The 15,458-nt window shown below is 41.4% G+C and overlaps 1 protein-coding gene across 5 annotated transcripts in view; it reads right to left on the bottom strand.

The window, feature by feature from the left end:
* MPP7 (membrane palmitoylated protein 7) overlaps window positions 1-15,458 on the bottom strand; it is a 745,631-nt gene that overhangs the window by 163,458 nt on the left and 566,715 nt on the right. For 4 of the 5 annotated variants that reach the window (XM_029588635.1, XM_029588634.1, XM_029588636.1 and 1 more), the window contains 3 exons: window positions 5,000-5,020; window positions 4,885-4,896; window positions 202-243 (listed from right to left, as the gene is read on the bottom strand). The exons of the other annotated variant lie outside the window; for it this stretch is intronic. In XM_029588635.1, the coding sequence (XP_029444495.1) occupies window positions 202-243; window positions 4,885-4,896; window positions 5,000-5,020 (75 nt within the window). The remainder of the gene's footprint in view (window positions 1-201; window positions 244-4,884; window positions 4,897-4,999; window positions 5,021-15,458) is intronic. 5 annotated transcript variants of the gene reach the window in all.

Here is a 15,458-nt window from a genome sequence, read left to right as displayed (position 1 = left end):
CTTTGTTTCAGATCAAATGAGTCTGCTTTATTATAACTTTCATGCTCTCTATACAAAGAGGGGACCATAATTTTTACGTGCATTATTCTTATCCTATTTTCTCCCCCACTTCCCCATCTCTCTTTAAAAAAAATATATAGCAATTCCAAGCTAAAATAATCTGAGTGTGGAAAAAATTGATTTTCATTTCCAATTGCTCACCTATATAGGCTCCAGTGTTATTACCATCATATTCAGCATCTTCTGGATGTAGTGTAAAAGCGGACAAAACAAATGCCAAGAAATAAAGCAGAACAGTTAGAAGCCCAATCACAAACACAAAAGAAGCGTTACTTAAAAATGACATTTTGATGTACACAAAGCACAGCAAAGAAATAAATCGACTATTTCTGTCCCCATGTTCTAATCAAAATGGTTCTGTGGATAAATTCTTTGTGTGTTTTGGATCTACTGCCTCTCTGAAATTTTGGAAGTTACATGATGCACTCACTAATCGATAACTAAGGCCACTTCAGATTACCTCCTGGTAATTTTCTTTTCTGTGTCACTCTCAAAAAATTCCTCATTGCATACAATGACAAATTTCAGACCAAACAAGAAATCCAGAGTGCCTGGCGTCAGATCATTCTGACCTAACTTCCTGCAGGATATATTTCCAATGTAATGTTATTTGGTTAACAAGGAGATCATGGTATATCCATTACAAATACCATTTCTTTAGGGGCACATCTATCTCATGCTTTGCTATGGGAGGTATGCTAAGGCTTATGATTACAGAGATACATTTTCCCTCCTCCTCTTTCAGTCATTTCAATATTGTATTTTTACAATCGGAAATGGCTTAGCATGAAATACTCTTTTTCTCCTGCCTCAGTGTCTGCATAACATGTAACAGAGCTTATTACAGGTTGTGTGAGCTCTTCAACAAACTGTGAAGTAACCTGATGTAGTAACCTGAAATCATATGAGCTGTTAATACTCAGTATAGCAGACTACATTAATCATATATGCATGAGTTAAGAGGTAAATAATGCACATTACATTTCTCAATTAACAGAGCCATTATAACCAACAACAAACAAAAATCCTACGATAATGGCTCCGTTTTGACATTTGCACATTTTAACATGTTATTTTGTTATGTGAATACAAAAATTGAGGAGATTTGCTTAATTGTGCATCTCCTTAGCTAATTTTACATAAATGTTGCGCCAAAGTTTTCGATAGCCAAATAACCAGCACAAAAATAGCAAATAATGCATGCAAAATTTTGCCCGTGGAGTAATACACATTATTTGCTCTTTTAGCACATGTTAAAACATTTGCAAACTTTGTCAATGACTAGTACATCAGCCTCTCTCTGTTTTCTTCCTGAATATCATTAGCTCTTGATATTAAATGTATTGTCTTCACTTTTAGTAATTATGACATTTAGAACAAAAATATTTAAACATTTGAAGGACTATCTTATGTTTTAACTATATACAGAATACCTGAGAACAATAAAACATATATAGTAGTACCAACTATTAGATTTTAAACATTAATTATAAAACATGTTTTTCTCAAAATGGAAACCAGGCGCCTTAGTTTAGGGAACAGTAAACAAAATATATCATGAAACAATATTTAAGCTTTATCTGAAGAAACAGTTCTTGAATTACATTTTTTTTAAAATCAAAACTGTTATACATTAGGTAGGGGTTATGCACTAAACCTCAGTGTGCGCAAACACATGAAGGTGAATTTTAAAAGCCCTACACATACAAAAGCCAGGAGATGCGTGCATACATTGGGCTGGCGTGCGCCGCACAGATTTTATAAAGCATGCGAGTACACGCATATCTCCCGGTACGCACACAACATTATTTTTGCATAAATGGGCGGAGCGTGGGCATGGTCTGGGCAGGGCATGGCATTCCTAGATTTCTCAATGAAATCTATGTATAAGTATTCATGAGCACAAGCATGTGCCGGGTTCACTACTGCGTAACTTTACTTCTGCTATGGAGGGTAAGTCCTGAAACAAAAGAGGTTAGCAGGGTTTTCAGGATCGGGGTTATCAGGTAAAAGGTAGGCTAGTTAACTAGGGGGATTAGGAAGTCCTATCCTTTACCTGGGCGAACTGGGAATGAAGTGGGGAAACTGGTAATTGTGTCAGTGTGCATGTCTACTAAAATCCTCCCCCTTTGCGTGGTAGAGGCAGCATTTGTGTGCACACACGTGGTCCATATAAAACTGTGCGCTCATTTACATGCATACAGCCTATTTTATATTATGAGCACATTTGCACATAAAGGGGCGGATTTTCAGAGCCCTGCTCGCCTAAATCCGCCCGGTTTTGGGCGGATTTAGGCGAGCAGGGCCCTGCACGCCGGTGAGCCTATTTTACATAGGCCTACCGACGCGCGCAGAGCCCCGGGACTCGCGTAAGTCCCGGGGTTCTCCGAGGGGGGCGTGTCGGGGGCGGGGTCATATTTGTCTATGCAACAATCAATACAGCAAGAGGCTGGATCTTTAAAATGCATGGCTAACACCTACAAAGCAAAGTAAGTGTGTCACACTGTAAATGATTCTTGTGCGCTGCTCTCAATGACAGGAATGACAGCTCCCTGCTGCCCTCGGCCAGTGATTCTTGTGCACCGTGATTTCATCAAAGGCAATCAATTACCAATAATGCCTTGAGGGACAATATGAGCTCTCTCAGAAATGAAGACAAGTACGATCTGGCAGATGATCAAAACAGACAAAAAGCAGGAACATGCGAGAAATGTTTGGGGGAAAAAAAGGGATCCATTTTATCTGCAATCTGCCATCCAACTTCAACGGTACTTGTCACAGATTGCCACAGCAAGATGTGGTAAATCTAAGGATTGCTCCAGATTATCAACATGCTTCAACAGCATCCACTGTATATGTAGAATTGTTTTTGTGATACTAACCCTCTAAGTAAGAACAATACAAATACCAAACAGAAAAGTGCTTTGTACCAAATTCACATCTTGGCTCCAGTGTATCATTTGCATACGGAGGCCTTACCTGCAGATCTCAATCTGCTAATTTAGATTTTGTTTTAAAGCGTAAAACCCCTGTACACCACAGGTGATGCATGCTTTCAGCCAGAGTTTAAAAGCAACACTCAATATACCCAGGCTGACAGCTGGCTATGTCCAAATATCCTGCTGTGGTTATTTTCTACCTATCTCCATAATTGCAGGGTGTTTTCTGCGCGCTGTATTCCCAAACTACCCTACATCAAAGGCCAGTTCTAGCACAGCAGGACAGCATGACAGATCTCGTATAGGGTCATGGCAATGCTGGAGAAGCCTACTGCCGCCGACGTTCACTGTGGAACAAGTCAGTCATTGTATCTCCTTCTGCCTCAGGTATCCATTTAGACAGCAAATTCTGCCGGGCAAGGACTCATTCTATCTGTATGTAAATTGGTTGTAAGCGCCTTAGTTTATGAGAATATATAAAATGCCAAAAATATTAGTAACAATAATCTCAACTCTCTGGAGATGCACCAGTATCTGACTATAGATGAAAATTTTTATTCATTTTATTTCAATTAGTTTTACTGCTAGGGGTGTGCAGCTCTGAAAGAAAGCTTTTCAACAAAGGCGGCTTTCGAGTCATCTGTGTTGCAGAGCTGCCTTAAACTAGCTTAGCATTTGCTATAATAATATTTTTCCTATATCATTAAGTCATTTTGTGTTTTAAATGTTGGCTTTCTGGATTAGGCAGAAAGGTTTTGATCTAGAAACATGTATTTCTGTAGATACAAAATTGTTGTATATTTTCACAAGTTACAGGCTTGTGGAAAAAATTAGAACATTCCAAATGCTTTAAAAAGAAAAGCAAAGTTCTTTATAAGCAGAAACTGGAAAAAAATACATTATTTCTTTAACATATGCTGCAAGAACACCAACAAACAAAGGCTAGGAAACACAATATGCACAGAAACTTAAGTTCCCCTTACTCTTTTCAGACAACTAAATGAATAGCAGTATTACTCTGTCTGTAAAGGTCATTTCTGTAAAGCTCCCGGTTCTTGAGATGATCTTACTAAGTCATGTGATTAAGTCAGAAAATCCTTGATCCGTGTTTTTATGGTTTAGATGATGCTGTATTTTTCCATAAATATTTTTCCACAGTTTGCCAAAAAGGAACAGGCCACTAAGACCACTAACCTTTCAAATGATTAACTACTATTTAAGATACGTAAAGCAGAAGTTCATTTTTGCTAAAAATATTCTTGTTGCTAAATACACGCTTACCAGCAGTAGTGTACAGCACTAGGTGGAGTGCACTATTCATATTTATATTTAAAGCACTGCTCTTTTTACTCTACGTAAACTAACTAGCATGTTTCAACATTTTTTTTATACTGGGCTTTGATACCTTTTCATCCTAAACAATAGGGGATGTTAAACATTTGCAGCCTCAGGCACCATACTAAGATGTTAATTTCAACATTGGGAAAATTAAATTTTCAACTGGAAGCTGCAGGCCTTGAGTATGAGTAGAAATGAGGGTGAGGTTCTTGTACTGCTGCACTTTTGCTTAAGAGAGCTCCAGATAGCAGTCGAGGAAGATAAGAAAGGATTTTACAGCAAAACTTATTTACTTTAAAACCAGTGGCATCTTTTAGAAAAATTTCAATGGATAAGATGGCCGAAAAAATGTTTTAGTGAAAACTGAGCTGCTGCTTACACTATAAACAGACAGAGCAAGATTAAAAAACATAACAAACAGATGGTCAGACTAGATACATTTTGATTTCTAATAAAGCTGCATATGTATAACAAAACAGTGTCTCCCAAACTCTACATTACACTTAATTCTCAGCATATGCTACAAAGGGGAAGATTTGATATGTACCTTCACGTTCCTCTGAGCAGCACAAAGGAAAAGGAAAAAAAAACATAATTAAAAATGACAAAATTGGGCTAAACAAACAAAAGCAAACGCATTTATTGAGGAAAAATGCACCTACCACACTCTACAGTTTCCACATCTTACAGCAGCCAAAAAATAAACAGACAAGTTAGAAAAATATGATGATTGAAATGTTTACACACAGAGTAAGAAAAATATAGCCACCTAACTTGATGAAACATAAGTGTGATGCCTCAGTGTCCTCCTAATGAATCTGAGAGGTTCCCAGAGAGAAATACCACCTAGGAGTGTCAGGGTGGCCCATCCCCAAAAGGGTGGGTCAGTAGAAGACCAACTATAAAGGCCGATTGTTGAGTCATTGGGAGGAGTGAGAAATTCTGGAGTTCTGAGTCGTGATGCGAAGACTCATCTTACAGGGCGACTGGGAGAGGCAGCAGAGGGGCTGTTTTCTGCCTCAGGGATTTAGCAGGGAGAGCCAGTCATAAGGGGAAAAATGTGGATTTATCCAGGTCAACTCAGCCATCGGTGAGGAACTGTGGAAACCTGAGAAGGATCCTCTAACATTCAGCTCGATACAGTAAAGTGGGGCCGCGGTTACTCCGCTCCTAACACGCTTTCTACTCACTTTCCGGCCACGTTAGCCCTTCCTGCGATACACTATCCCCTTTAACCCATCCTTACCGCCTCTTTAAATCCCCGGGTAACCCCTTCTGCACGCGGCATGTATATCAGATGTAAACGATCAAATTAGCTATTCCCTCCCATACAGTAACACGCGCCCCGACTATCGCTATTTTACCCTGCCATTTTGCCCCGCGTTTAACCTAACTTACCGCCTACCCTTACCCCTGCGTTAGAGGCAGGGGTAACGGTAGACGGCAAACTTTCCCCCAAAAGGAAACCTCTAAAAACCTAAAATCCCCTCCTCCCGAAGCGACTCGACATTACTTTCTGTTGTTTTCTTACCTTTTGTTGCTTTTTCAGTCCCTTCCCTTCTCTGCCGCCCTCAGGAGGGGGCAGCCGGTGGCGAAAGCGGCTCGCAGCGGTCCCCCCCCCCCGCGCAGGTCCCGGTTCTCCTGGCTTGGCAACAGCAGTACAACAGCTAGGGCTCCATCCGGCTTGCAGCGTTCCTCCCCCCCCCCCCCCGCGCAGGTCCCGGTTCTCCTGGCTCGGCGTGAAGTGCCCTCTCCGGCACGAGCGAAGCGAAGCGTTCTTTCGTTGGCCGGAGCGCCCGTCCATTTGGGTGCTCCGGCCAATGAAAGCACATAGACGGGTGTGCGTGACGCAGGGCGGCAGAGAAGGGAAGGGGCTGAAAAGCAACAAAAGGTAAATTGGCACATGTCGAGCCGCTTCGGGAGGAGGGGATTTTAGGTTTTTAGGTTTTCCTGGGTTAAAATTGGGATCCACTTCCTGGTGCCTGTCATTTCAAATGTCATTTGAAATGACAGGTACCAGCGCACCCAGGATACTGTATAGGCGCTGTATTAAGCGCCTATACAGTAAAATGGGTTGTGCGGCCTAACGCTTCGCCTAACGCTTTGCATACGCGGCTTGCATTTGCAAGCAATTTAAATAGAGTATCAAACGGTATGTGATCAGAACAGTGCGTGGGGCAAACGAGGGTGCTCCCGGCACTGCCGCACTCTTTCTAACGCGGCCTTACTGAATCGACCCGATTCTTAGGGAGGGCTCGAGACTTAAAAAGCCTTTTTGGGAGTTCTGGAGGCATCCAGTGTAAAGTGACTTAAGAACTGTCTCTGCAGATGCTGATTCTTGGAAAACTGGAAGAAATCTGTTCTAGTACTGTGTATTTGTTTTGGTACCTGCTAATTTTTGATTCATCTAAGTAAAATCTAATTTTATTTTTGGAAAACAGCCTGAGTGTGGACTACTTGTTGGAGTGTAATCCATTTAGGGCCCTACACGTTTAATTCTGTCTCCATTCACAGAATTTGCATTCTCTTAAATTTGCAATGAATGAGTCAGTGCTCAGCAGGGCTGGGAAGTGCGATCCCCTACCCAAGGGGTGGTTACATAAATCTAAGTTGATAAGAACAGTGATAATTTATAGCTATTCATGTTTCTGGGAGTGGGTCTTTTAAATTATACAATCATTAAATTAGCATATAATTAAAACTGCATTTTAAATTTAACTCTCTTTAGCACCAAACCCTCAGTACTAATCAATTTTGCTGATCTACAGATCTCTATCGCACCAAAGGGTAATAAGTAAATTGACAGACCAAATTAAATAAATGGAGACTACGAAGAGACATGAGGCTCAGCGTCGCTTCATTCTTCTAGCTCATAACTAGAAATTATTTCACCAAAAGTGTAAATGGGTACTGTGTTAAGTATGATTCAGTTTATGCTTACTTATTTCGCAGCATTTCTACACTCATTCTCTAAATAAATGTCTTCATTTCACGTTGGTGGTTCTCAAAGCTAGTCTTTGAAGCTTCCAAACATTTTGGCTGCTGCGTTATTATGGAATGGAGGAGTAGCCTAGTGGTTGGAGCAGTGAGCTGAGAACCCCAGGGAAACCAGGGTGTAAGTCCCACTGCCCCCCCCCCCCTTATGACCTTGGGCAAGTCACTGCCTCAAGTACAAACTTATGGGGTAATTTACTGAGCTGCAGTATTTTCCCCAGATAAGAGGCCGGCACTATTTTTTTTTTAGATGGCGAATGGCACAGAGCCGGGGTGTTCCAGGCACCTCTAGCCACTAGAGATTGCCAGGGTCAAAGGGAGGGTGGTAGTTCTGGAGGCTGTGTTGGTTGGATTGTTGTGAGGCCTGGGGATCTTTGGACACTGGGAGGGGGGGAGGGTGTCTACTTTTTCACAGGGGTGGGGTAGGGAAGGAGGGAGGGAGGGCCTCTGTCATTTAAACTTAGATTTTTTAATATAAAAATCTGAACCATGGCGTCGTCCCTAAAAGCTGCAAGGGGTTGGGAGGGGGATAGCTCAAGATCCCCTGGAGATTTACACATTTGGAGGGCTTCTTTTGGTCTGCTCAGGCCCTCTAAGTTACAGCCTTGAGAGCATTGGAATCCGCATTAGAGTCCCGATGCTCCTGGGGAAAGGGAGCTACAACTCTTGAGTTGTAGCTAACTTTCCTGAAAATAACACAGCTTGTGATGTTTCAGGCAAGCTGTTTCATTTTATTACCATAAAACTAACTAGTAATGAGCTGTTTTGTTTGCAATTGCATGCAAAATAGCTCATTACCATTTTAAATATTGCATGTTATCACTGTGTTAGGCATTTACCATACACTTAGCATCTACTACAGCTTAGTAAATATACTCTTTAGATTTATGCCTTCTGGGGACAGGGAAAATACATACTTTATCTGAATATAAGTAGCCTAGAACCACCAATAAACAGGCACAAGCAAAATAAAAACAAACTAAATATATAGTCTGAACACCCATGCTGATTGGTATAGTTTGGGTAAACTGAAATCCACACTTGTTAGGCACCACAAAGACAGGAACTGAACCATTACATCAAAACTCAGCATTACTGAGAGGCTAGAAAATAGAAACAAAACACTTTTAGCTCACAAATATGGTGATCGGTTGTCAGCCATTACTGCTATCAATGATGTCAAAGAAAGGAGGAACATGTAAGCGCTGACAAAAAAGCACAATACTTTTCATGACTGTTTACCAGAGGAATTAGAGGAGGACCACAGATTGTAGAAGTGTAGTAGAGTACACACCACTCCATTTACAGAAAAGGTGCTTTACATGGAACTAGTACAACTAGAGGTGGATAAGACAATGGAGCCAAACAGGATGTTTATGTTCTTATGTTCTTATCCTACCATAGTAAAAGAGCTCACAGAGGCTCTGCAGGTTACAGAACATAAGATATGCCATACTGGGTCAGACCAAGGGTCCATCAAGCCTAATATCCTGTTTCCAACAGCAACCAATCCAAGTCACAAGTATTGGCAAGTACCCAAACACTGAATACATCACAAGCTACTATTGCTTATTAATTAATAGCAGTTTATGGATTTTTCCTCTAGGAACTTATCCAAACCTTTTTAAACCCAGTTACACTAAATGCCGTAACCACATCCTCGGGCAATGAATTCCAGAGCTTAACTATGCACAGAGTGAAAAAGAATTTTCTTCGATTTATTTTAAATGAGCTACTTGCTAACTTCATGGAGTGTCCCCTGGTCCTTCTATTATCTGAGAGAGTAAATAACCATTTAACATTAACTTGTTCAAGTCCTTTCATGATTTTGTAGACTTCTATCATATCCCCCCCTCTCAGTCCTCTCTTCTCCAAACTGAACAGCCCTAACTTCTTTAGCCTTTCCTCATAGGGCAGCCGTTCCATGCCTCTTATCATTTTGGTCGCCCTTCTCTGCACTTTCCCCAGTGCAACTAAATCTTTTTTTAGATGCGGTGACCAGAATTGCACACAGTATTCAAAATGTTGTCTCACCATGGAGTGATATAGAGGCATTATGACATCCATCTATTTATTTGCCATTCCCTTCCTAATAATTTCTAACATTCTGTTTGCTTTTTTGATCGCCACAGCACAAGGAGCAGACGATTTCAATGTATTATCCACTATGATGCCTAGCTCCCTTTCCTGGGTGGTAACTCCTAAGATAGAACCTAACATTGTGTAACTATGCTTCACTTTGCACTTGTCCACGTTAAATTTCATCTGCCATTTGGAAGCCCAGTCTTCCAGTCTCGCAAGGTTCACTTGCAATTCATCACAATCTGCTTGAGATTTAACCACTCTGCATAATTTTGTGTTATCCGCAAATTTGATCACCTCACTCGTCGTACCCCTTTCTGGATCATTTATAAATATATTAAAAAGCACCGGTCCAAGTACAGATCCCTGAGGCACTCCACTATTTACTCTCTGTTTCCTGTCTTTTAACCAGCTTGCAATCCACAAAAGGACATTGCCTCTTATTCCATGACTTTTTAGTTTTCTTAGAAGCCTCTCATGCGGGATTTTGTTGAATGCCTTCTGAAAATCCAAATACAGCACATGTACTCGTTCACCTTTGCCCACATGATTATTCACCCCTTCAAAAAAATGTAGGAGATTTGTGAAGCAAGACTTCCCTTGGGTAAATCCATGTTGGCTGTATCCCAAAAAACCATGTCAAACTAAATGTTTTATGATTTTATTCTTTATAACAGATTCCACGATTTTTCCCGGCACTTAAGTCAGGCTCCAGAGCAGCATGATTTCATCAGAAGGAGATCACATCAAACAAATCTGATTAATTTTTTTGATTGGGTAACCAAAGAAACAGATCAAGAACAGGCACTAAATGTGGTATGCTAAGATTCAAGTAAAGATTTTGACACTGCTCAACACAAGAGACTTAAATAAACTGAGCAATAGTCAAAGAATGAGTAAGAAACTGGTAAAAACCACAGAAGAGGAAAGAAAGCAATTGATGGGATTCACTCAGAGGGATTATCAGTGGAGTACCACAGGGATCAGCCCTGGGACCAACTCTAGTTAATGTTTTCATAAGTGATATTTATTTATTTTTAAAAAATGTATTTATTTAAAATATTTCTTACCCACACCCTCACAGGTTCGAGGCAGGGTACAAAGCCACATAATAAAATAATACTAATAAACTGATATAAAGATACATGGGGTAGATTTTAAAAGAAGCGCACGGGCGTACATGTACGCACGCTACCCAGCACACGCACATGGATGCCCGATTTTATAACGTGCACGCATATTATAAAATCGGGGGTTGGCGCGCGCAAGGGGGTGCACACTAGTGCATCTTGCACGCACCGATGCCTGCAGCCTTCCCCCGTTCCCTCACAGGCCGCTCCAATTTAGGAGCGGCCTGTGAGGGAACTTCCCTTCCCCCTATTCTATCCTTCTCACTCCTTCCCCTAACCTTCCCACCCCCTAGCCCTATTCTAACCCCTCCCCTGACCTTTTTCTTACCTCTTGCGCCTGCTTCTGGGCAGGCGCAAGTTGTGCGCGCCGGCACGCGATCCTCCAACACAGCGGCAAATAGCCGCTGTGCCGAGGCCTCTGGCCTCACCCCACCCGTCCCCGCCCCTTTTTCGAAGCCCCGGGACTTAGACGTGTTCCGGGGCTTTACGCGCGTCGCCAGGCCTGGCGTGCACAGGGCTTTGAAAATCCAGCCCATATTGTGGAACAGTTAATGGAAAAGACTTGTCTTTTTGCAACAGGGGAGACATTCCTGATGACATGGACAAAATGTGAAATGATCTAATAAATTCTGAGGCATGGTCATGTGCTTGACAGCTAAGTTTTAAAGCAAAAAAAAAGTGGAGACTTGTGCACTGTGGTACAAAAATCTAGGGAATCAAAACATGACTGGGGTGAAATACTGATATGCACCAAAAGGAGAGAGATTGTGCGTGGACTATTTCTCATGATTTCAAGATTAGTGTGATAAGGCATTGTCCAGAAACTTCGGAATGCTAAGGCATAAAGAAAGATGCATTACCAGTAGAAAGGAGGTGGTGATAATACCTTAGTACAAACCGCTGGTAAGACCCTCATCTGGAGTACTATACCCAATTCTGGAAGCCATCCCTTCAAACTGAGAACAATCAGCCTAGAGGAGGTGGAGTTTGATACAGTCAATGCCTCAAAGGCATAAATAATACACAACCAGCATTTTTCAGTGAAAAGAAGTTTTAGAATAAGAGGTCATGATATGAAGCTCAAAGGGAATAAACTCAGGAGTAACAGAGAATATTTCTTCACAGAAAGATAGTGAACGGATGAAACAGCTTTCTAGTAGAAGTGGTAGAGGAAAAATCAAGAGACCATCACAGATGATCCTTTGCTGTCAGGAAGTGAATTTAAAGCCAGAGATCAAGTGAGGCCTATAATATTGCAGCAAGAAAGAAACCGGGCAGACTGGCTGGATCTTATGGTCATTACATACCTTATTTCATCTTTTAACAATCTGCACTTTACAATGCAAACAGCATCTGGTTGTTAGAGCTACAAAAACGACCAGAGTGTGGTTTTACCTCTGCTTTTGACATGAAAAAAGGAAAGAGTTCATTTTTAAAACAGATGGTTTCATTACCTTTCATAAAAGACTCTCCTGTACCATGCCTGGTTTATGAAAAGTGACTAAACTGCTTCAAGTGATACCATGAAATTCAATAGCTCAGACTATACAGGGGGGACAGACTGAGTGCTGCATTCGAGGGAGCCTGTCCTTGCTTTTATCAGCTCTATACTATTGCCTTTGTTGCTATGTAGCAGCTGAAAAGTACCATCTCAAGCACCAAGCCCTGAAGAACTATACCATTTGCTTTGTTTGCACCAGTGTGGATTACGTTGTCTACCACTCCTGGGTTCTGCTGCTTAACAAAGCTCTTCATTTAGTTAACATCTTTTGGTCCTACTCATATATTGGCTAGTTACTTTACCAGACTTCCCTGCAGAACAATGCAAAAGGCATTACTGAAATCCAATAAGGAATAATGTATGGTACAGGGATAGCAAATCAAAAATTGAGATAGTGCCCACAAAACTACAATTTACATGTACACAATATATATATTATATGTTGTACTTGTGATAAGTTTTACATAGGGAAGACTTCTCACATGACATGAACTAGAATGATAGAACACAGAAGCTGCATTAAACATGCTAGAGTTGTAGCACGTCTTGTCACTCATTGTATTGAACATCAACATGTTTTTAATGACTTGCGGTTTTGTGTTACAGAACATCTGTCTTTAGACTGGCAAAGTGGCAATGTCTCAAAGTTACTTTTGCAGAGAGAATAGAATTGGATTTACTGGCTACATACACTGGTTCCTGATGGATTGAATGCAGAGCAGGACCTGTCTGTGTAGTTTTGGACAATAAAGTTGTTTTCACATGATGGGTCCATCAGCCGGAAGTGTACGCTTCGGTTGAAGCTTTAAATTCCATGTGTTCTTAAACTGGAATTATGAGAAGAGGCCTCCAGGCATCTGATTGGTGAGATGTAATGTCTGGACATAAGCATGAGCATTCAGATAAATAATGTTTGTACAGTTCCCAGATGAAGGAAATTGCCGAAAAATCAGCTAATGTCAGGGTATCTGTTTTGAATATGTTTGGGTATTTAATTATGAATAGCACTCGGCACATGTTCTTTATCTTGTATAATTACTGATACAGGATATTGATTTTATTTGCAAAAGAAAATTAAATAAAAAATAAGAGAACTGAGTTGGTTCTGAGGGTACATGGGACAATGCACACACTTAGGGTGAATGACTGAGGAGCCCTGGTTGTCCAATTCCAGATCAGGGGCCCGATTCACTAAGGCTTTTCTCCCATTCTGTGTCTATGGGAAAAATACTTAGTGAATCAGGTCCCATGTTTGGTGATATATTAGGCCTTAAAAGTTCCCGGTTTGCTGACATTCCTTTACCCATCCTTTTATTGTGAAGTTTCATGTGTGCAAATGATAGATATGTAGGCACTATCTCAATGTTTTGAATTGTCATGCTAGATAGTTTAACATTGTCTATAGTGGTTGATTTGGTATAGGGAAATAAGCATTCAAATATACAGCAGACTTCAATAAAGTGCAAGAAGGTAGCATTTTTCAGATGAAAAAAAAAACCAGATAATAAAGGGGTTAGCACAATTTTGAAACTTGTGAGCAGTTAGTGCCAATCTATATAAAAAAGAAACTTAAGACCAGAGGCCATGAAATTAAGTTGGAGGGGAGAAAGTCAGAGAAGAAATACAAGGGAAAAACTACTGAGAGGATGGTAAATACCTGATACAGCCTACCAGCAGAGGTCATAGCAGTATTGCCAACCTTGCTTATTTCCCGCGAGATTGGGCTTTTTTTTCTAGCCATTTGCTTTTTTTTTTTTTTCAATTTGCGGGTTGCTTCTAATTGGGTGTTTTTTCGGGCTTGGTGGGCGGGACTTGTGCTCTGCTGTTGCAGTGCTAGGCTGCTGCTGAGGCTAGTCCATGGCAGGCACACCCAAAATTATTGCAGCAGTAAGCCAAACAGAGCTGCAAACATTCACAGGAGCAAGAGGGCAGACTGGCACGGCAATGCAGCAAGCAACAGCATTGCACGTGGGCAGACCCGGCATGGCATTGCAGCAAGCAACAGCGTCGTGGGTGACCAGGGAAGCTTCTGTGCAGCAGCAGACCTGAATGCTGAAGGGAGAGTAGCATTCAGCTGGCTACAGCCAGGTATCAGGAGGGGAGGAATGAGTATGCTGGGAGAGGAGAATGAGCGTGAGGGGATTGAAGACGTGTTTGTAGTGGGTGGGGACGGGGAAATCAATGTGTAGGGACCAGAGATGTGCTCTTAAGGGGTGGGAAGGGGGGAATGAGTGTGTGGAGGCCAGAGATGAGCTTGGAGGGGGTGGGGAGGGGGGAATGAGTATGTGGAGGCCAGGGATGTGCTTGGATGGGGGAATGAATGTGGGGGGGCCAGAGACGTACTTGGAGGGGGTAGGGAGGGGGGAATGAGTGTGAGAGGCTGGTATTTTTTTTTGTTTGTTCTATACCACTTTTGATTTCATCTAATTTTGGGGTTTTTGTTTCTCATTTCTTCTCCCTGCAGCAGATCACCTTTGTAAGAAAGCCTCATTTTGGCAAAAAGAAAGCCTATCTATATCTGTTGACTACAGGTAAAAAATAATGTGACATGGAAACCTGTAATGCTTTTTTTTTTTTGTTCTACAACCACTTTTAATTTCATCTAATTTTACTTTTTTGTTTCTCATTTCTTCTCCCTGGAGCAGATCACCTTTGTAAGAAAGCCTGTCCATACCTGCTGTTTCCGTCATTGGCTACTACGCTACTAAATGGTTTTGATCCACTATGGCTGAAGTAAGGAACTGGGCTAAGTACGGTAAAAGGTACTGCAAAGTATGGGAAGAGGAATTTGAATTACAAGGCATGGATTCAGCCTGTTGTCAGCAATGAGAGTAAGGCTATGTGCAAATTTTGTAAATGTGAAATTCGTGTGCATCATGCAGACCTCCTGCAACATGCTAAAATGGAGAAACACACAAAAAATTCGGCTCCTTTGTCATCTATGCAACTCACGGACATTGGTGTTACTGCAGTAAAATGAAATGTTACTGTGCAACAGCTGGAGCTTAAGTATGCTTGTTTTATAGCCTGTCACTGTTACTGTGCACTGTGCAGCCCTTCTGCAATACTTTCTCAAGTGAAACAGCCGCTTTACGCTCTGGAACTTATCGAATTATTCAAAGGTGATGTAGGGATACTAGACATTCAGTATAAATCACTCAGTTTGGTGCAGTGGAGGCTGGCTGATGACACAAACCCGGAAGCTCTTTGGATTGAAGTTTACAACTACAGAGATGCTAATGGTGAACGTGTGTATGGGAATTTAGCATTATTTGCTCTTTCGCTTTTAGCACTGGCTCTGAGTAAAGCAGATGTTGAGAGAGTCTTCTCTCAAGTAAATGTAATTAAGTCCAAGGCAAGAAACCGTATAGCCAATGCAACTCTTTTGGCAATATTGCAAGGGCATTATTGGAA

Source organism: Rhinatrema bivittatum, chromosome 2 (assembly GCF_901001135.1).
Source record: "Rhinatrema bivittatum chromosome 2, aRhiBiv1.1, whole genome shotgun sequence".
Lineage (NCBI taxonomy): Eukaryota > Metazoa > Chordata > Amphibia > Gymnophiona > Rhinatrematidae > Rhinatrema > Rhinatrema bivittatum.
Note: the sequence above shows the minus strand (reverse complement) of the source record. Positions and strands in the feature narration are given on the sequence as shown.